The 15,871-nt window shown below is 35.2% G+C and overlaps 1 protein-coding gene across 4 annotated transcripts in view; it reads right to left on the reverse strand.

Annotated features, from left to right (window-relative positions):
* LOC121415155 (uncharacterized membrane protein C20F10.07-like) overlaps window positions 1-15,591 on the reverse strand; it is a 47,663-nt gene extending 32,072 nt beyond the window's left edge. Inside the window, exons 1-3 of one of the 4 annotated variants that reach the window (XM_041608293.1) lie at window positions 14,546-15,591; window positions 5,032-5,092; window positions 12-87 (exon numbers count right to left, since the gene is read on the reverse strand). In XM_041608293.1, coding sequence (XP_041464227.1) covers window positions 12-87; window positions 5,032-5,092; window positions 14,546-14,688 — 280 coding nt within the window. In that variant the 5' untranslated portion in view covers window positions 14,689-15,591. Of the gene's footprint in view, window positions 1-11; window positions 88-5,031; window positions 5,093-6,934; window positions 8,047-10,432; window positions 11,020-14,545 lie in introns of those variants that run through there. The other 3 variants (XM_041608290.1, XM_041608292.1, XM_041608291.1) reach the window with 3 other exon arrangements.
* Between the last annotated feature and the right edge of the window lie 280 nt (window positions 15,592-15,871).

Here is a 15,871-nt window from a genome sequence, read left to right on the forward strand (position 1 = left end):
TAAAAACTTACTGTTGATGACGGACTCTGAATCTGGTACGCAGGGGAACAACTTGTGGAATTGCTTGTTGCGACTGTCATGTCCCATCTGAAAGGAGAAGATAAATTCATTTGAAAAATATTCAGCCTCCGTGTGCACATAATCCTAATTCACTTTTTTCCACCAGCAACCTGTACAAGCATTATTCATTTTCTAAAGAAAAAAATAACACGTTGTTTAAGCCTGTCACTCTATTAAACAACAAATTGTTTAAACTTTTATATAATTGTTAAAATTTTTTAAACAACCCTTTTTTAAAAGTTGAAACAGCTGTTCAAAAAGTTTGTATGGTTACATGTTTAAAAAGTTTAAACAGCCTTTTTACAGTGTATAGGCCCTCAATGTGGCTGAGTCTGATGTTTGAGCTAGGAGCTTGCAAGTTTTCTAAACCCCTGTCCCCATGAGAAAAAAATTAAGTAACACATCATTTAATCAAGAACCCAGTTCCAAATCACATGACAAACATAAACGAATTAATAAAATTTGTTAAATGTATGTACACACTGTTTATCATATATGAAGATTTTTCCACCACCAACATGCGCACTCAGTTTCCAGCTCTTGGGATAAAAAATGAGCTACCATTCAAAGTTTGAGCTGGTAGGGGGCAAGTTTGTAATAGGTCCATGGTAAAACCTAAGCATATGCATTAATCATTTCAAATAAAGTACCTTGTCAAAGTCTCTTTTAACATGGCATCCTCAGTGCCATAAAGGCTCTATGCGTCTTTTCTTATGAAGGGTGAAAATTGATACTTTTGATACAAATGTGGCTCTGACTTTTCACAAGGTACCTAACATTACATCGCTCTTCACGCTGATTGGCTGAATTAATATTGTCCCATTTCAACGACCAATCACACAGAGGTATAACATAAAAAAAAGATGCAGTAATTGTTTTTCTGACAATAGCTTTGTTCGATCGATAGATCATAGGGCTATATATAATGGATAGATAATATCAATGGGGAAAACAAAAGGTAACATCTAGTTTTCATTTCTTTATTTCTTTTTTTTACTAGGCAGAGGGAGGTCTATGAGTGAATTTTTTTTTAGAGTTCATGAGTACACTACCATTTTTTTTAGGGGGGGGGGGCAGGGCACTTTTAATTTTCTGATATGCCCCTGCATAATAAGCTTTTCCTACACCATCTACACCATCTGTTATGGTTTGAATTTAATCTGATTTTTTTTTGCTGCATTTTTTTAAGGAAAGGGTTACGGGGCCCGATTATTAATTTCCTGAATGCTCCCCGGTATGCCAATTACATGTATATACCTTTATTTTTTCATTTTTATATTATAATTTTATTCATATTTTTTTCGAGGGGGGGGCAGTGCTCTTTATTCACCATTATCTGTCAAGATTAAACGAAACTATACCACTTGAACATATTCATAGACATGTATATCACGTAAAATGACACGTAAAATAATTTTCAATGGCTCGAGGTTCTAGTTTGAATTTGAATTGTGTATGCCAGTCAATCTCTCACCAGCATGACTACACCCTTGCAAAACTGAAGGTCAATTAAAAAGCAAACACAAAAACCAAATAGGGAAAAACAAACACACTTTGATAACGACACCATCACGGAAAGGTTTGTTCAAACTTTTGGAATGCTGCCTGGACCGCAAATAGCCTGTCCCAGCTCACGTTATTCAACACTAAACTTATAACGGCCTAAGTAACACTCAAGAAGAATGTAGGCCTAGATTCTGGTGATGTGGGTTTCCACAATTGATTATTTGACTAGATTGAAGAATTATCAACATTTTTGCTAATCCATTCATCAAAATTAGCACAGCTATGATTTCTTTATTGGATAATGAATTTGAGTGCTAATGATCATCTATCGACGATATTGTTTGGCAAAGATTTAGTAACTATTAATGCTATATTGGATTACTGTTTTAATATTCAACTTTGAATTAGACCGTTAGATAAAAGAATATACTGCAAAAAGCAAAAATATCAATCTTTCCCTGAAGTCTGAACTACCTTAACACTGTACAAACTATGGTGCTAAGAGCGTCATACACAAACCAGTCAATGGCCTAAGAAGAGTCGACTGGTGACACAACAATTGCTCAAGGCTCTACTTCTATTTCACCTAATTCTATATAGTCACAAACACCTTTGTACGATAGGTATTGTGACCATAGCATAAGATATCTATAACACTTCCCTGATATGGGGTTAGGCTTTGCAATAGGGTTCTATGTTAGGGTTACAGGATTAGGGTAGGGTATAGTGTCAAATCCATGGTTGAAGTTAGTAATCAATTAGTAGGTTTGAATTTTGCATTTTTCTTGCAAAAAAATTATAGAAATGACATATATTCATACATTCACTGTTTTCTTGACAATTCAGTATGCTTCTCTTTGTTTCCAGAAGGCATTGAGCAAATCTCCAAAAGAAAATAGTATGACATTGATGGATTTCCATATACTCGAGATTGGTCGGATCAATCGTAACTCTTTGTAAGATGGGGCCCTGAATGTATGAATACACATCATTTCTAGAAAATATTTTGAACATGTATTTTAGGCCGTGTTAATGCTTCCACTTTTCAGGCCAGAATTAGTGTTTCCAAACGTGAATAGTCCAAAACACGGTTGCGTCCATGCTTACTTTCATTTAAACGCTGTTTCAAAACGCCGATCGTAAATTCACAAAAAGGTGCGTTTGTAAACGTCGTTTGACCAGAATCAGGCTTTCTGGGGAAGCATAAACAGAACCACGATCGTAAACGTGTTTAAATGACGTCATTTGGTACATGCTTCCGGTGAAATGAAAATCCGCGGGCAAATACAGTCGTATTGCTCCCTGTTATCTCTACGTAATAACAACAATCAGGAAAAAAAACTTTCGAAAAAAGGCGCGCCTAATTTGACCTCGCTTTACGATGCGAAGCCAGCTGGAGATCATGATTTGCTCTGAAAAGTGAAGCATAAACAGCACTCCCAGAACCACGTTTACGATCGGCATTTTGAATCGTCGTTTGAAATCGCTGATTCTGTCCTCGCAATGGAAGCATAAACACACCCTTAGATGCTGATGTGGCTGGCCTACCATAGTTGCGATTGATCAGATTAATCCCAACTCTGTGTAAGATGGGCCCCTGATCATGGTTAATAGCATATTTTGGGGGCAACATTTCTCTGTGGCAACACTAGTTCATTACATCAGTCATATCCAATACTTCTTCTTCTATTTTTGCAAGCAGGTGTTAACCCCCCCCTCTTCCCCTTCTGCTCTATTTATCCCTTTACAAACAATACATAAAATCAATATTTTCTAACCACAACCACATAAATGATATTATTCTTGTGTAGCATAATTCACCAACAAACGGTTTTCCTCGGTTTGAAACCACAGTACAATTACTGCCATATTTTTATCAGCATGTATGTTTGAACCACAAACCGAAATGATCATAGACTGAACATTTGCAATCAGTGATATTTTTACCATGTTTACTGGATGTGACAATAGGCAGTAGCATGAATGTTGACATTGCAAACCAGGGACCAGTTTAGACCCGGATGGGGCACTTCCATTGACGAGTGGATACCATGCGTGACCATGGGGTCTCGAAAAGCACCATAAACACGTATCTTCCATATTCTGAAAATGCACCCCTCAACAAGTATTGGCGTGTGTAACCCTACCCTTAACAAGTATTGAAAACAAAACGATAGTTTTGGCAAGTATTCCCTGAAATGAACCCCTAAACAAGTACAGCGATATTTCATTGTTATGTCACGGGTCCGTTGGTTTTACCTTTACACATCATTTGGTTTAGTACCGCCTCATCTTCCACAGCTCGTGCAAATCGGACTCTAAACACGCAGTGTTGGGGCAAAATGGTCATCCTTTATAAAACATTTTAATTTTGTTTCATCATCCCCGCAAATCTGACCCAAACACCTACCCTTTTTCATTATTTTTGTGTTTTGACACCTTTATCACGTTACGTACGTAACATGTCCTATCTTGAAAAAGACATCCTTTTTACGTATTTTTTTGGTCGCGCATGGTGTCCACTCCTCAATGTAAGTGCCCCCCCCCCCCCGGAAATAATAGACCAAACAAAATTTGTAGAAAAAATTGTTCTGTGTTTTGTAATTGGGTTTTTTTAATCATGATTCACGTTGCTGTTTAAATTGGAAAATCAACACTGTACACACCCGAATGGACTACTGAGTGATATCATTTTTAAAGGATGAAATTTTTACTAGTGCTTGAAGTAAATTTGTATCTTGACAGCACTTCCTGATGACAAAGATGAATGGTATCACAGCTACTAATAGACTCAGGAAAGCGGATGTAGGAAAGAGATTGATCCAATGAGAAGACTACTTTTTAAGACGTAATTGGACAGATATTGTACAAACAAATCGTCATCTTCCCATTGTATCAACGGAATTGGAAATACATGGATAATGAACGAAACCACAAATATCTCAATGAAATATTCACCTGAAACCATGACCAGATCAAAATACATCTATACCACATGATATCGTGACATCATGCAACATTAACAAAACAAAAAAAGAAAACTGTATGATTTGCACTGTCATAAAACCAAATATTTGCATTATGCATTCAACCAAATAAATGATCTTTTCAGTTGATATTTTTTCTACAAACAAAACTTGGCCATGGTTAACCGGATGCTGTTCAATTGGGAATTTCCACACAGCAAAAACTGTGGTGTTAACCGGTGTACATAGAGGACCACACCAGTTATTTTACACTGGTGTTAAATTGGTGGTGTTAGTTTTACACCTGGTGGTGTTATAACAACACCTATGGTTGTTACATTTACACTCTTTGGTGTTATGTTCAATCTTTAGGGTGTTATTTTAACACCTTAGGGTGTGGTCCTCTATTAACACCAATTGGTGTCAGTTTTAACACCAGTTTTTACAGTGCACACTTTAGTGTAGGAGGGGGGGGGGACAAAAAAAGAAGATCTCTCACCTCCAATTTTGAGACCGCTTCATTGAAAGCCTTGGATACGGAATTACCAAAAGACTTGGATCTGAAATTTGAGGGAAAAAAACACAAATATAATAAATGGTTAAATGACTTATTTTTCTTACATGCTGTTTACAAGTAGGCCTGAATTATAGAATGGTGATATGGATTCTTATTGGTTGATATACATACATCACATGACGGGCCATTTATCTTCAGCTATTAAACGGGTAAATTAGCCAATGACAGGTACATTGAATAGTTCTATTGCAAGGAGGATGGTTTACAAAATAACAAGAATCCAAATCCCTATCTTTATAAAACATCTTATAATACACATCATTTTGCTTGAGCATTAGATAACGGGGATGCTCCGGGCTGAAGATATTTGTATCTCAATGAAAAAGTAAAATTCACAGAGAAAAATGCTGATAATTTGATCAAAATTGGATAACAAATAAAGTTAATGAATTCTTAAGATTTGCATTCTTTCAGTGAAACAGTTCTAGGTATGTCTTCATGAATATTCATCAGGTGTGGTGATGATGTCATATTCCCCACTTGTTCTTTTGTATTTTATTACATGAAATTAGGTTTATTCAAAAATTTTCTCCCAAGAACTAAAACCATTGAATTGACAACTGATTAAGAGCATTACTTATTTCTTGCTGCAACATATTTCCTCATAATGGAGACACATCATTTACACATTTATGAAACAAAAAATGAAACTATGATTTCATGTAAAAACACAAGAAAAAGGAAAGTGGAATGTGACATCAGCCCACCTAATGAATATTCATGAAGACATGCCTAGAACTGTTTTGACCGGTATAATGCAAATTTTAGAATTCAATAACTTTGTTATTTGTTGTCCAATTTTGATGAAATTTGCAGCATTTTGCTGTGAATTCTCCTCTATTATTCAGATATAAATATCTTCAGCCTGGAGTATCCCTTTAATTACCCACACTTGTATTAAACCTTTCAGAATTCAAAAGTTCAAAAGGTACCTCATTCATTCATTAATGCCCTCCATGAAAGTAATCATAGACTTAAAGGGGAACTTCACCCTGATGAAAAGTTTGTTGTAAATATACCAGAAAAAAATATTGGTTAAGGTTCATGGAAAATCCAATAAAGTTATTCAAATTTTTCAAAGTTTTCGATTTTAGATGTCATAAGAGCAGCTGCCCTTATGTTTTCAATAAAAAATGCATAAATTTCACATTTTTGATGTCATATCCCACTTGATCTTTTATAATTCGAATTTTGTCCACCAAGAATTAAAAATATTAGATTGACAACTGATTTAATGCATTAGATATTCGTTGCTGCAACTAATTTTAATCTTAGAGAAACATATTACGTACACAATATAAAAATATTAAATAATCAGGATTTCATGCAATAACAGCATATAGGAAAGTGGGACATGACATCATCGGCCCAACTTATGAATATCATTTTAACAAAATATTGCTACAAATTAAAATGAATAACCTTTTTTATTTGTTATCGGATTTTGATGATTTTTTCAGCATTTTGCTCAGTGAATTTAACTCTATTTATTATGATACAATTATTTCAGCCCGGAGTGCCCCTTTAATTTTCCCTCAAGTAAAAGTGTGTTATCTTATATCAAAATAAAAATATAAAAAAAATATTTAAAAAAAATACACAGACGCAAACTTCCCAGTTGTGAAGGGATGTTTAAATCTTAAATAGTTCAAAGCCTCAAAAGAAATAAAGCTTTAAGTTTTTCCTGAAGTAAAAGGATGTTTTATTTTAAATTGTAGCCAAAGAAAATACCCTACACATTGAACAATCATCATTTGCCAGTGCATAACATTATTTAAACAAACTGCTCTAGGACATTGACATATATACATGTACATTACTTCACCTCCATGAATGAACTAAATGTTTTACGTGTCTACGCCGACGTCTTGAGAGATGTACACAATATTTCATTGTCCACATGCGGTTCCAAATCAAGCAACCGATCACTTAAAGAAGCCATCTTGAACCATCCTCATAAATCACTCTCTCAAAAAAATCAATAAACATCTAAACAAAATTGTATCTCCAATGGCATACAGGAAGGTTCTCGCTAGAATGACAATTGGCAAAGTATTTTCCCAGAATGCAATGATTCTTCATCCAAGCCTTCGAAAACAAAATCAGAGGGTGGAAAAAAATGGGGGCATTTTGAATCCAAAGTTGTGCAACACAGATCAAGTCCTGCCCAAGTTTGTGGGATTTGCGTCCTCAATTCATTGATTCAATAATAGCTTTTTTGTCAAAGACGTTGTGCTTCTCTCTCAGATTCCGGCGGATTACTTGGTGCAGAAAGGTGATGCTGTCGCACTTGAGGAATGGTAGCATCAGCTGCAAATCAAAGTACCAGTCCCTTTGTGAAGAACTTGACCCCACTGCCAACTAGAGCCAGGTGGTCCCGGTACAAACCTATATGGGAATTACAGTATCCAGCAGTCAAGGGGTTCAGATGGCAAGGAGATAAACTAAACAGTATTATCAGGATCGCCAAGATTGTTCCATCAATCTTAATACAAGTTATCAATGAATCATATGATAAATCCACCTGTATGAAAGACACAGACATATGAGTGTAGGCTCTAGCTCCAAACATGCAATATATCTACTTCTAACACAACTCCTGACATTGTGAGCACCGGAACCATCATTCAAAGAGTTTCCTTGAAGAAAGCTACCAGGATTATCCTACACAATATGAAATAGGTGACTCTTTACAAATGTAGTCAGTTTATCAAGGTGTTGCTGGCCTCCTAGGAATAAAAAGCACATTCCTTTGATATAAACTAGTTCATAAATCTGTCTCGCATAATTGGATTTCTGTAGTCAGAATATCAACTACATCAGTGCATTGCATGACTTGAGGTACATGTAAAATGTTGGACAAGCAACATAAAAAGCTGTTTTCATGTTGAGTGAAATACAATTATGCGTAACAGACAGCCAAGTGAGCCAACAAGTGCATGCATTCAATTTAATCACAATAATGACCTATTATGGTAGAACTAGAACCAATGGAGATGCAGCCAGTTTTCTAATTATTTCCTATCCCCTATACGTTTTCCATGAGCTCACAAACACAATGTAAGACTGGCCTTTTACTGTCTGGATCATGGTCATGTACACACATGGACAATTAATCCATTCAGTACCCTCCATCACTTGGCTATAAATAACGATGATTGAATGCACATTTCCCTGCCTTCTTTACACGATCAAATATCACTGCGTACGCACCTGGTGTAAATGGGCGGGGACTGCTGCTAGGGGACTGCCCAGAGTGGTGTGGCGTGTAGACAGAGCAAATAGGATTCATTTACACTGGGAAGGAGTCTGGCTTACGCAAATATCCATAGCGAGAGAGTTGACAAACAGAAGGATATAACTCTCTTTTGAGCAATTATAAGATAATAATTTGTAATGACTTCAGATTCTGAAACCATGCATAGAGCCCAACTAAATGCAACGTCCTACATGTATTACCAACACTAATATTTTGTTTGATACACCTCTAAAGTTGGTTCAAATATAAACCCACCAACTGTTAAAAGTAAAACAAAGTTGCATGCCAAATGAATTTGGATTTTTTTTAACCCAACAGTTGGTCAGTTCTTATTTTAACCAATTTGGGGTTGATTAAAATAAATTGTGATAGTGAATAAAGTGAAACAACACTTCATCACACCTCAACAGATGTGCTTGATAGAGAAGTTGAAATCCTGCCCCCCCCCCATAAAAAATATTTTGCGACCAAGTAAAATAAAGAGAAAAGGAAAGAAAAAAGGGTGAAATATATTACATGCACATGTATTATCTTAACATTTATTATGTCAAAATCTATCATATAATTTGATTTCTGTCATAAAAAAATGTCAATTTTTTTATTCACTCACTTCACTCACATGCAACTTTCTATGAATTTTGCCCGATACGCCATATTTGGCAACCCCCAAAAAAATTTGTTTGCTTGTTACGCTACTGATATCAAACATCATTTCTCGCTAATCACTGCTTCTGGGATGGAGGCCTTATGTTGTATTGATGGTGTCAATTGTCAACACTGGAAATGTAACTTCTATTATGGAAACCATACCCAAACAGGTTTGAATGTTGGTAGACATTAGTGAGCTTGTTGGTTTGGCTAGGGGATGTGTTTGAATAAAGGATATCTCTCAGGTCAACACAAGAATCCCTCTCATCCCCAAGATACCAGTCTGATTGGATTACTAACACTCATTTTCAATGGAAAGATGGTCATCAAGATCAAGATGGTCTTGGTGAATCTTAGCAGAGCACTCTAAAAAATATATTGGGTAAAAATGCTCCATGAGGGTATTTATTTGTCCAATGAACATTGGGCATTTCTTTTGGGCATTCTTATTTATATCCAGTGTGATGAAAATTTTTGCCCATTCTAAAGTAATTGCTCCTAATTTTTTAACCTTATTGGACAATAATGCTTCCCGCATTGGGTCAAATACTGCCCGAAATTGGTTGGACACATAATCACCCACGTGCTGGTTACAATTTTATCCAATGTTTTTTTACTTCTTTCCTGCAAGCATCTTTTCATCACAAATCTTAACATTTCATCACAGACAAACGACAGGGAATCTGAAAAAAACACCCACTGTGAAAGGTGCTTGATTGTAGGTTATATTGCCTCAAATGGGAATGTGATCCTTTATAGCATTTTACAAAAGTACAATTTGCAATTTAATTTACTAGGCATGTCATAAAATAATCATCTTGCATCATTTATTATTTTCCCGATTCAAGTCACGCTAATTGCTATACAATCACCAATTACCAGCATCAATCAGGAAATTTTATCTTTCATTTTAGCTTGTACACAATTATACATAATAGCCTGTGCAAAGCCGGTGAGGGAATTCCAGTCTAGAAGCCATCCTTTATAAAACAGGTATTTGTTCAGATAACTCATCCTATTAAACTGGCATAAGAAGAAAACTGCAGAGCAGACTTGCAAACAAATCCCATTTTTTCTTCAGTGTAAAGAATGAAAAGCAAAAATAGAAAAAACAGCAAATTCCGACACTAAACAAGATTAACTCCAAGGTATAAACTCGGTCTACTCAGTTGCTATGACGGTTGCAGCTCATGCATGCATATAGTGCACACAAAGAAAATAAAATGATACTGCCACATATTTGACATTGGACCTGACCAATTGTGTGATAATTTTGACAGTGAGTAGATCTACTGTGAATTAAAAATGTATAAAACATTTTTTTATCACAGTAGGCCTACAGAATTTTCTGGAGAAAAGTGGCATCATTAATGCTGATTCTGTTATCCTTGTATAAAGTATCTACAGACGACTAACCTGGACTCTTGTCTTCCGCTTGCGTCCTCTGCAATAATTACAGGATCTACAAAGGTATGCTCGAGCATGTGCTTCATCACAGCTTAATCACTTCTTTCCCCATCGTACAAACAGTCGATTACAGAATTCATACAAAAGCCAACGCATTTCGCCAACGTCAACAAACGCAGGACATCTTGCATAAGAGTCCGCTGCAGTGATACCGATTCCCAGGTGATATCATATACCATACCCCATACAAACTGTGCTGTAGCTTAATCTTTTTGGCATTAAGTCATTTTTATGGACAGTCCGCATTGTTTGCTTAACTGTCAAGAGCGTACTCAGGCTGACTACACACGAATAAAACATGTTCAAATCCACAACTCCATGACAAAGCACTTTTTCTGACAATGAAGCCCAGCCGGTTCATAATTCGGTTGAGTGGTAAAATCTCCAGGATTCCCCACATAAAGTAGCGTTATTGATAGGCAATTATGCATTTATGGCTGTACAACATGTTCCTATTGAGAAGGAATACTATTAGTGGTTAACTGTTGAGGTCCGGTGTACATAAGAAAGGATGAATGCAACCTGGTGGTACCAATTCCCCGCTCTCATTCACTTTCATTGTTGCATAACCCCCATACACCCTGGGAGAAAATAGTCTGTGGATTCCAGACCTCATTCCACACTTAAATGCAGAAAACACATCATTTTTTCTAATTACATGAAAAGCCATCATTATGCTTCAGACTAGATGTAATATGTTTTTATATGGAATCACACGCTTCTTCTAGCACACTGATCCTCTCTATAATCATTATAACAATCTACTCTAAAAAGAAAAGTGTCTGCAAAATAAGACTAACAGTAAATAAAGTTGCACAGGTAGATGTCACTGGATACCAAATCAATAAATTTACATAACAAAGAAAACTGTCATCTATAGTTATGGTGTAGAAAGCAGTGTTCGTTTTGCATGCAAGATAATTACACGGCTGCTAATTAAACAATTACCAGCTAATAAAATCAAAGCAAAGGTGAAAGATTCTTATATAAATAAATATCTTCAGCATTCCTAGTTTTTTAAATAATCTAGTACAAGCTCAGTTTTAGCAAACATTTGGGTAAAATAATGAGTTTAGGCCTATATCAGAAAATCAATATGCCCCCCCCCCCAAAAAAAAAAAACACAATACAATGAATTCATAAAGAAAGAAAAATGTCATTGGATTAGCTTATTTTGAAAAAAAAAATAATTTTCTTGTTTTACCATATATAGCTAAAAATATGAACCCTTATACTCAAGTGAGAATACTTAATAGGATACATTCTCCATGATTTTTGTAAAGAGAAATGATTTCCCTACCAGCTCATGCAATGAAATACAATTCTAATAGATCCTTGAACTTCATCAAAAGTTTGACACACTTTTATTGCAAAGTCTATGATTACCATATAGAATAAATATAAAGTGTTGTTTCATCTTTCTATTAATAACAACAGTCGGTTGAAAATTAAACAAGAACTGATAAACAAATGGCAATATCCAGCTTTAATAAAATGATACTTCTGGTTTATCTCCTTTCTGAACAATATTAGGAAAAGGTTTGACACAAAAACATGGACATTGATATTTGTCTTGCGATTCACATAGCCATAAACACTACACTTCATGCTTTGTTTGCCGAAGATTGTAAAGTACAATAAGTTAATTAATAACCAGAATACTGGATTAGGAAAGGGTAAATGAACTTCATTAATCATCTTCATTGACTGATGGAAGCTCATCGTTCGTTCCATTTTAAATAATTAAGGTTCTTAAATACATTTTGAAAATTAAACACAGATATAATTATTGAATCCTGTCTTCATTTTGTATAATATAGAATTTGAATTAGATTGAATAAGCCTATTCACAATTGTAAACTGCGCACAAGTAGAAAAAGGTCATTTGAGATGAACCATGAAGGTGGCTTTCAAATTCACTGACATATAGGCATATGTGATTTGATGATTATTCATGTATTCCTTTCAAAATATTCATTTTTATCACATCCAAGCTGAAGAGTAATAAATAGAGCCTTCATAATCGCTGGTATTTAACAGTAGCCTAAACAATAGTCAAATGTGCCAAAGGCAGACAATAAAACAGATTTCTACACTTTATCCCTGATGTACTATTCTAGTCACCTGGTCTATACAATGCCTTTTGTTCTTAGAATCTGAATACTCTACCGGTAAAGCTTACGCAACATCTACATTTGAAAATGATAGTGCTCATGTTAATGAATGTTTTTTTTTCTATTGAACTATATGTTTTTATATAATATGTATATGTATGTAAGAACATCCCTCGCTGCCTTGCGGGGTATGGAATTTCTTTTTTCTTCATGGCAACTCCAGTACGGCAGCAGGGGAGTCCTTAAAAATTCTGTAATACTTTGAAATGTCATCATTCTATGGTTCTGTTTGTTGTTTGAAATGCCAAATAAATAATAGCTTTAGTAAGTATCCCCAACATTACGGATATCAAAATTCCAATGCTTTGGTAGATTACATGAATGTGTATGCCCTAAAACACAATGTGATGGATATGATATTAAAATAAATTGTTTTTATAGTATAGATACATTTTTGCAAATTTACATGAAAATTTTTATTTCGATCGGGTGCACAATCGAAATAAAATATATGCATGGTGTTTTCATATGATATCAAACCTATTCCAAAGCAAGGACTGGGCTGGAAATTTCAGGATCTAATCTTTGTCTGTGGCTTCTTAATATCAAATCCCTAAATTTGTGAGATGAAATTTTTGTTCAAAGATGCCTTTTAAAGAGAAATAAAACTACTGCTGACAGAGTGCTCTCATTATGTTTAATTTGAATATCTAAATGTTCACAGAGAATTGGCGGTTGAAAAAAGATCAGACGGCTGCTGCAAGTTTTTCAGATTAGAACATGAGATGATACGCGAATATAATTCACTCTATTGACCCTTTACCAAGCAAAAGACAGGCTTCAATATACCTGTTATTAAACCATACAAATCTTCACAATATATTCAATTAATTTGCCTTGCAGCTAAATACAATGCAATAATGAAATAGGTATCTTTTAACACATGTATTTCCGTTAGGTGCTTCATATTTTTTCCTTCTTTTGTAGATGTACAAAATGGATTGTCTTCTTGTAACTAGATCTCCTGCTATCAATATCCATTTTCTATTAAAATAATGAAAATACTAGTTTGTATAAGTACTATTTGAGTATCCTCTGTTAAATGAGCAAACTAAGATATTGTGCAAGTTGGTGTCGTGTACATCCAGTTTACTTATTAAAAAATTGCTTTCCTTGGTTTGGAATTTAAAATGTATCTCTTAGTTCTTTTCCATATTAGGTGATACTGTGTGATATCATTTCAAATGCTATATAATGATAGTTGGACTTGGTACCAACACCAAAACATTGACACAACACAAATACCATCACTAATCAGAAATTTTGAGGGGGTGAGACATGGAATATGGGGCAACATTTCTCAACAAAAAATAATATGCAAGCGCGTAAGAAGATATTTTGACCAAATTAATACAAATATCTTAAACTTTATGATAACTCTGACATACAGTAATATCAAGAATTAGCATATTTCATCCTGTTTCTTTTCCTTTTCTATATTTTCTTGCTCATGAAAATACTCTTTATACATCAATTAATCAATATTTGATTCCTTCATTCATTGATAAATGAATGAATAAAAGAAAAAAAAGAGAGAATGAAATAATGAAAGAAGAAAAAAAAAGAAAAAATGACTTTATTTACCTAACTATTAATTTATTTATTCATCTCATCTTGTGTCTTATGGCTCCTAATCAACTAATATAAAAGCCAGTCTAACCATGACACAATATGACAAAATAATGGCAATATTCACAAAAGATTGACACCAACAATGATTGTAACACCAATTTCACTAGTTGGCAAACACTTTCCCTCGAGGAAAGTGACCTCTGGTATACAATTTCAGACATGGTGCTTTGATAAATAGGATTTTTTTTTTCCAAGGCACTTTTCAGAGTGTTGATCATGTTGATCAGTTCTGACTGTGGAATATGAATATACTTACAATTTTCTAATCTTGTTGTTATTCCGGCCACCCGAAGAACGTCTTCTTCCTGGAGCATCTAAATTTGTCTCTATGAAAGTGGATTCAATCTCATCCTCATTTTCAGCCATCACAACTCTCTCTCCATCTCTCTCTTCTTCCATTTTTCTTCACATAAAGCCCTCGAGCTAAACACTTCTTTCTATGTGATGTTAATCAGCAAATTTTTGAAGTTGTGGTCAGTCTTCACTAGCGAAGGATGAAAATCATCATCATCAATCAGCAAATTAAGCCGTTAAACGTTTGTCTGAGTTTATATGACAAGAATGCAAGGCATTCCATATCCATAACACCTGCTACTAGCAAAAAAGAACCGCAGCGACTAATTAATGTTTCCCAAATTTGATATAGCAAATAATGAGCTTTTGTTTGTCAAGGTTCATATACAATTCCATTCAAAACTGAAAGTTGACAGTTTTCTCTTTACAATGAGATGTGCCTCGATTCGGCCTCTGTGCGTTCAATGTTCTAGATGGAAGGAAGGTTTTCACCTACATGTACCACAGCTTAAAAATCAACACCTGACAAACTGCACATTTGCAAGTACTACATTACACAAATTTTCAGGATAGCTTATATCTATATTCCACATCTGATGTGTCTCATGAACATCCACAGACACGACACAGTGTTTGTGCTGCATCAATACTTTCCTCCTACAAACATCAAATTCCAGGAATTTCGCCAAAGGTATGATGGGAGAACTGTGAACACGATCATCAATGCAGAAATACAATCAACCAGATTTCTACTATGGGTCTTCTGGTACCGGGTATTGAAACAGGAGTTACAGGATTCAGAAGTCAACGGTTCACAGAGAAGGGTTCATCAAGGAATGCAGTTAGGACCAAAGATATTCAGGAATCCTCTCACTTAGCAAGCACTTGCACTGTTGATTTCTCTAAATAGCATGTGCATTCATCATTTCTCTAGGAAACAGCCAGAGACTCAATCTGAAAGATATGTTAGTTCTTTGCAGCGATGTCTTCATGAGTTCCTGAATCCGCTAAACTGAGCATAGCTGGTGCTTGTGCATTCTGCATTTCTCCAAGATGAAAGCTGAGACTGCCGACTCAAAGATTGGTTCCTCGCAGTGATGCCTTCGTGACAACTGCCGAGGGTGGCAATGTCAGGACAGCCAGGCCAGAATTACTTAATGGATCACTTATTGGGGACAGAAGTAAAAACTGATAAACGTTTGATACCAGATAAGCACTCCTGTTCTAATGTGCGCTAACACCTTCAACTGGACAAAGGTCACTCTACGAGAGGAGGAATAATTCATTA

This window comes from Lytechinus variegatus, chromosome 5, assembly GCF_018143015.1.
Source record: "Lytechinus variegatus isolate NC3 chromosome 5, Lvar_3.0, whole genome shotgun sequence".
Lineage (NCBI taxonomy): Eukaryota > Metazoa > Echinodermata > Echinoidea > Temnopleuroida > Toxopneustidae > Lytechinus > Lytechinus variegatus.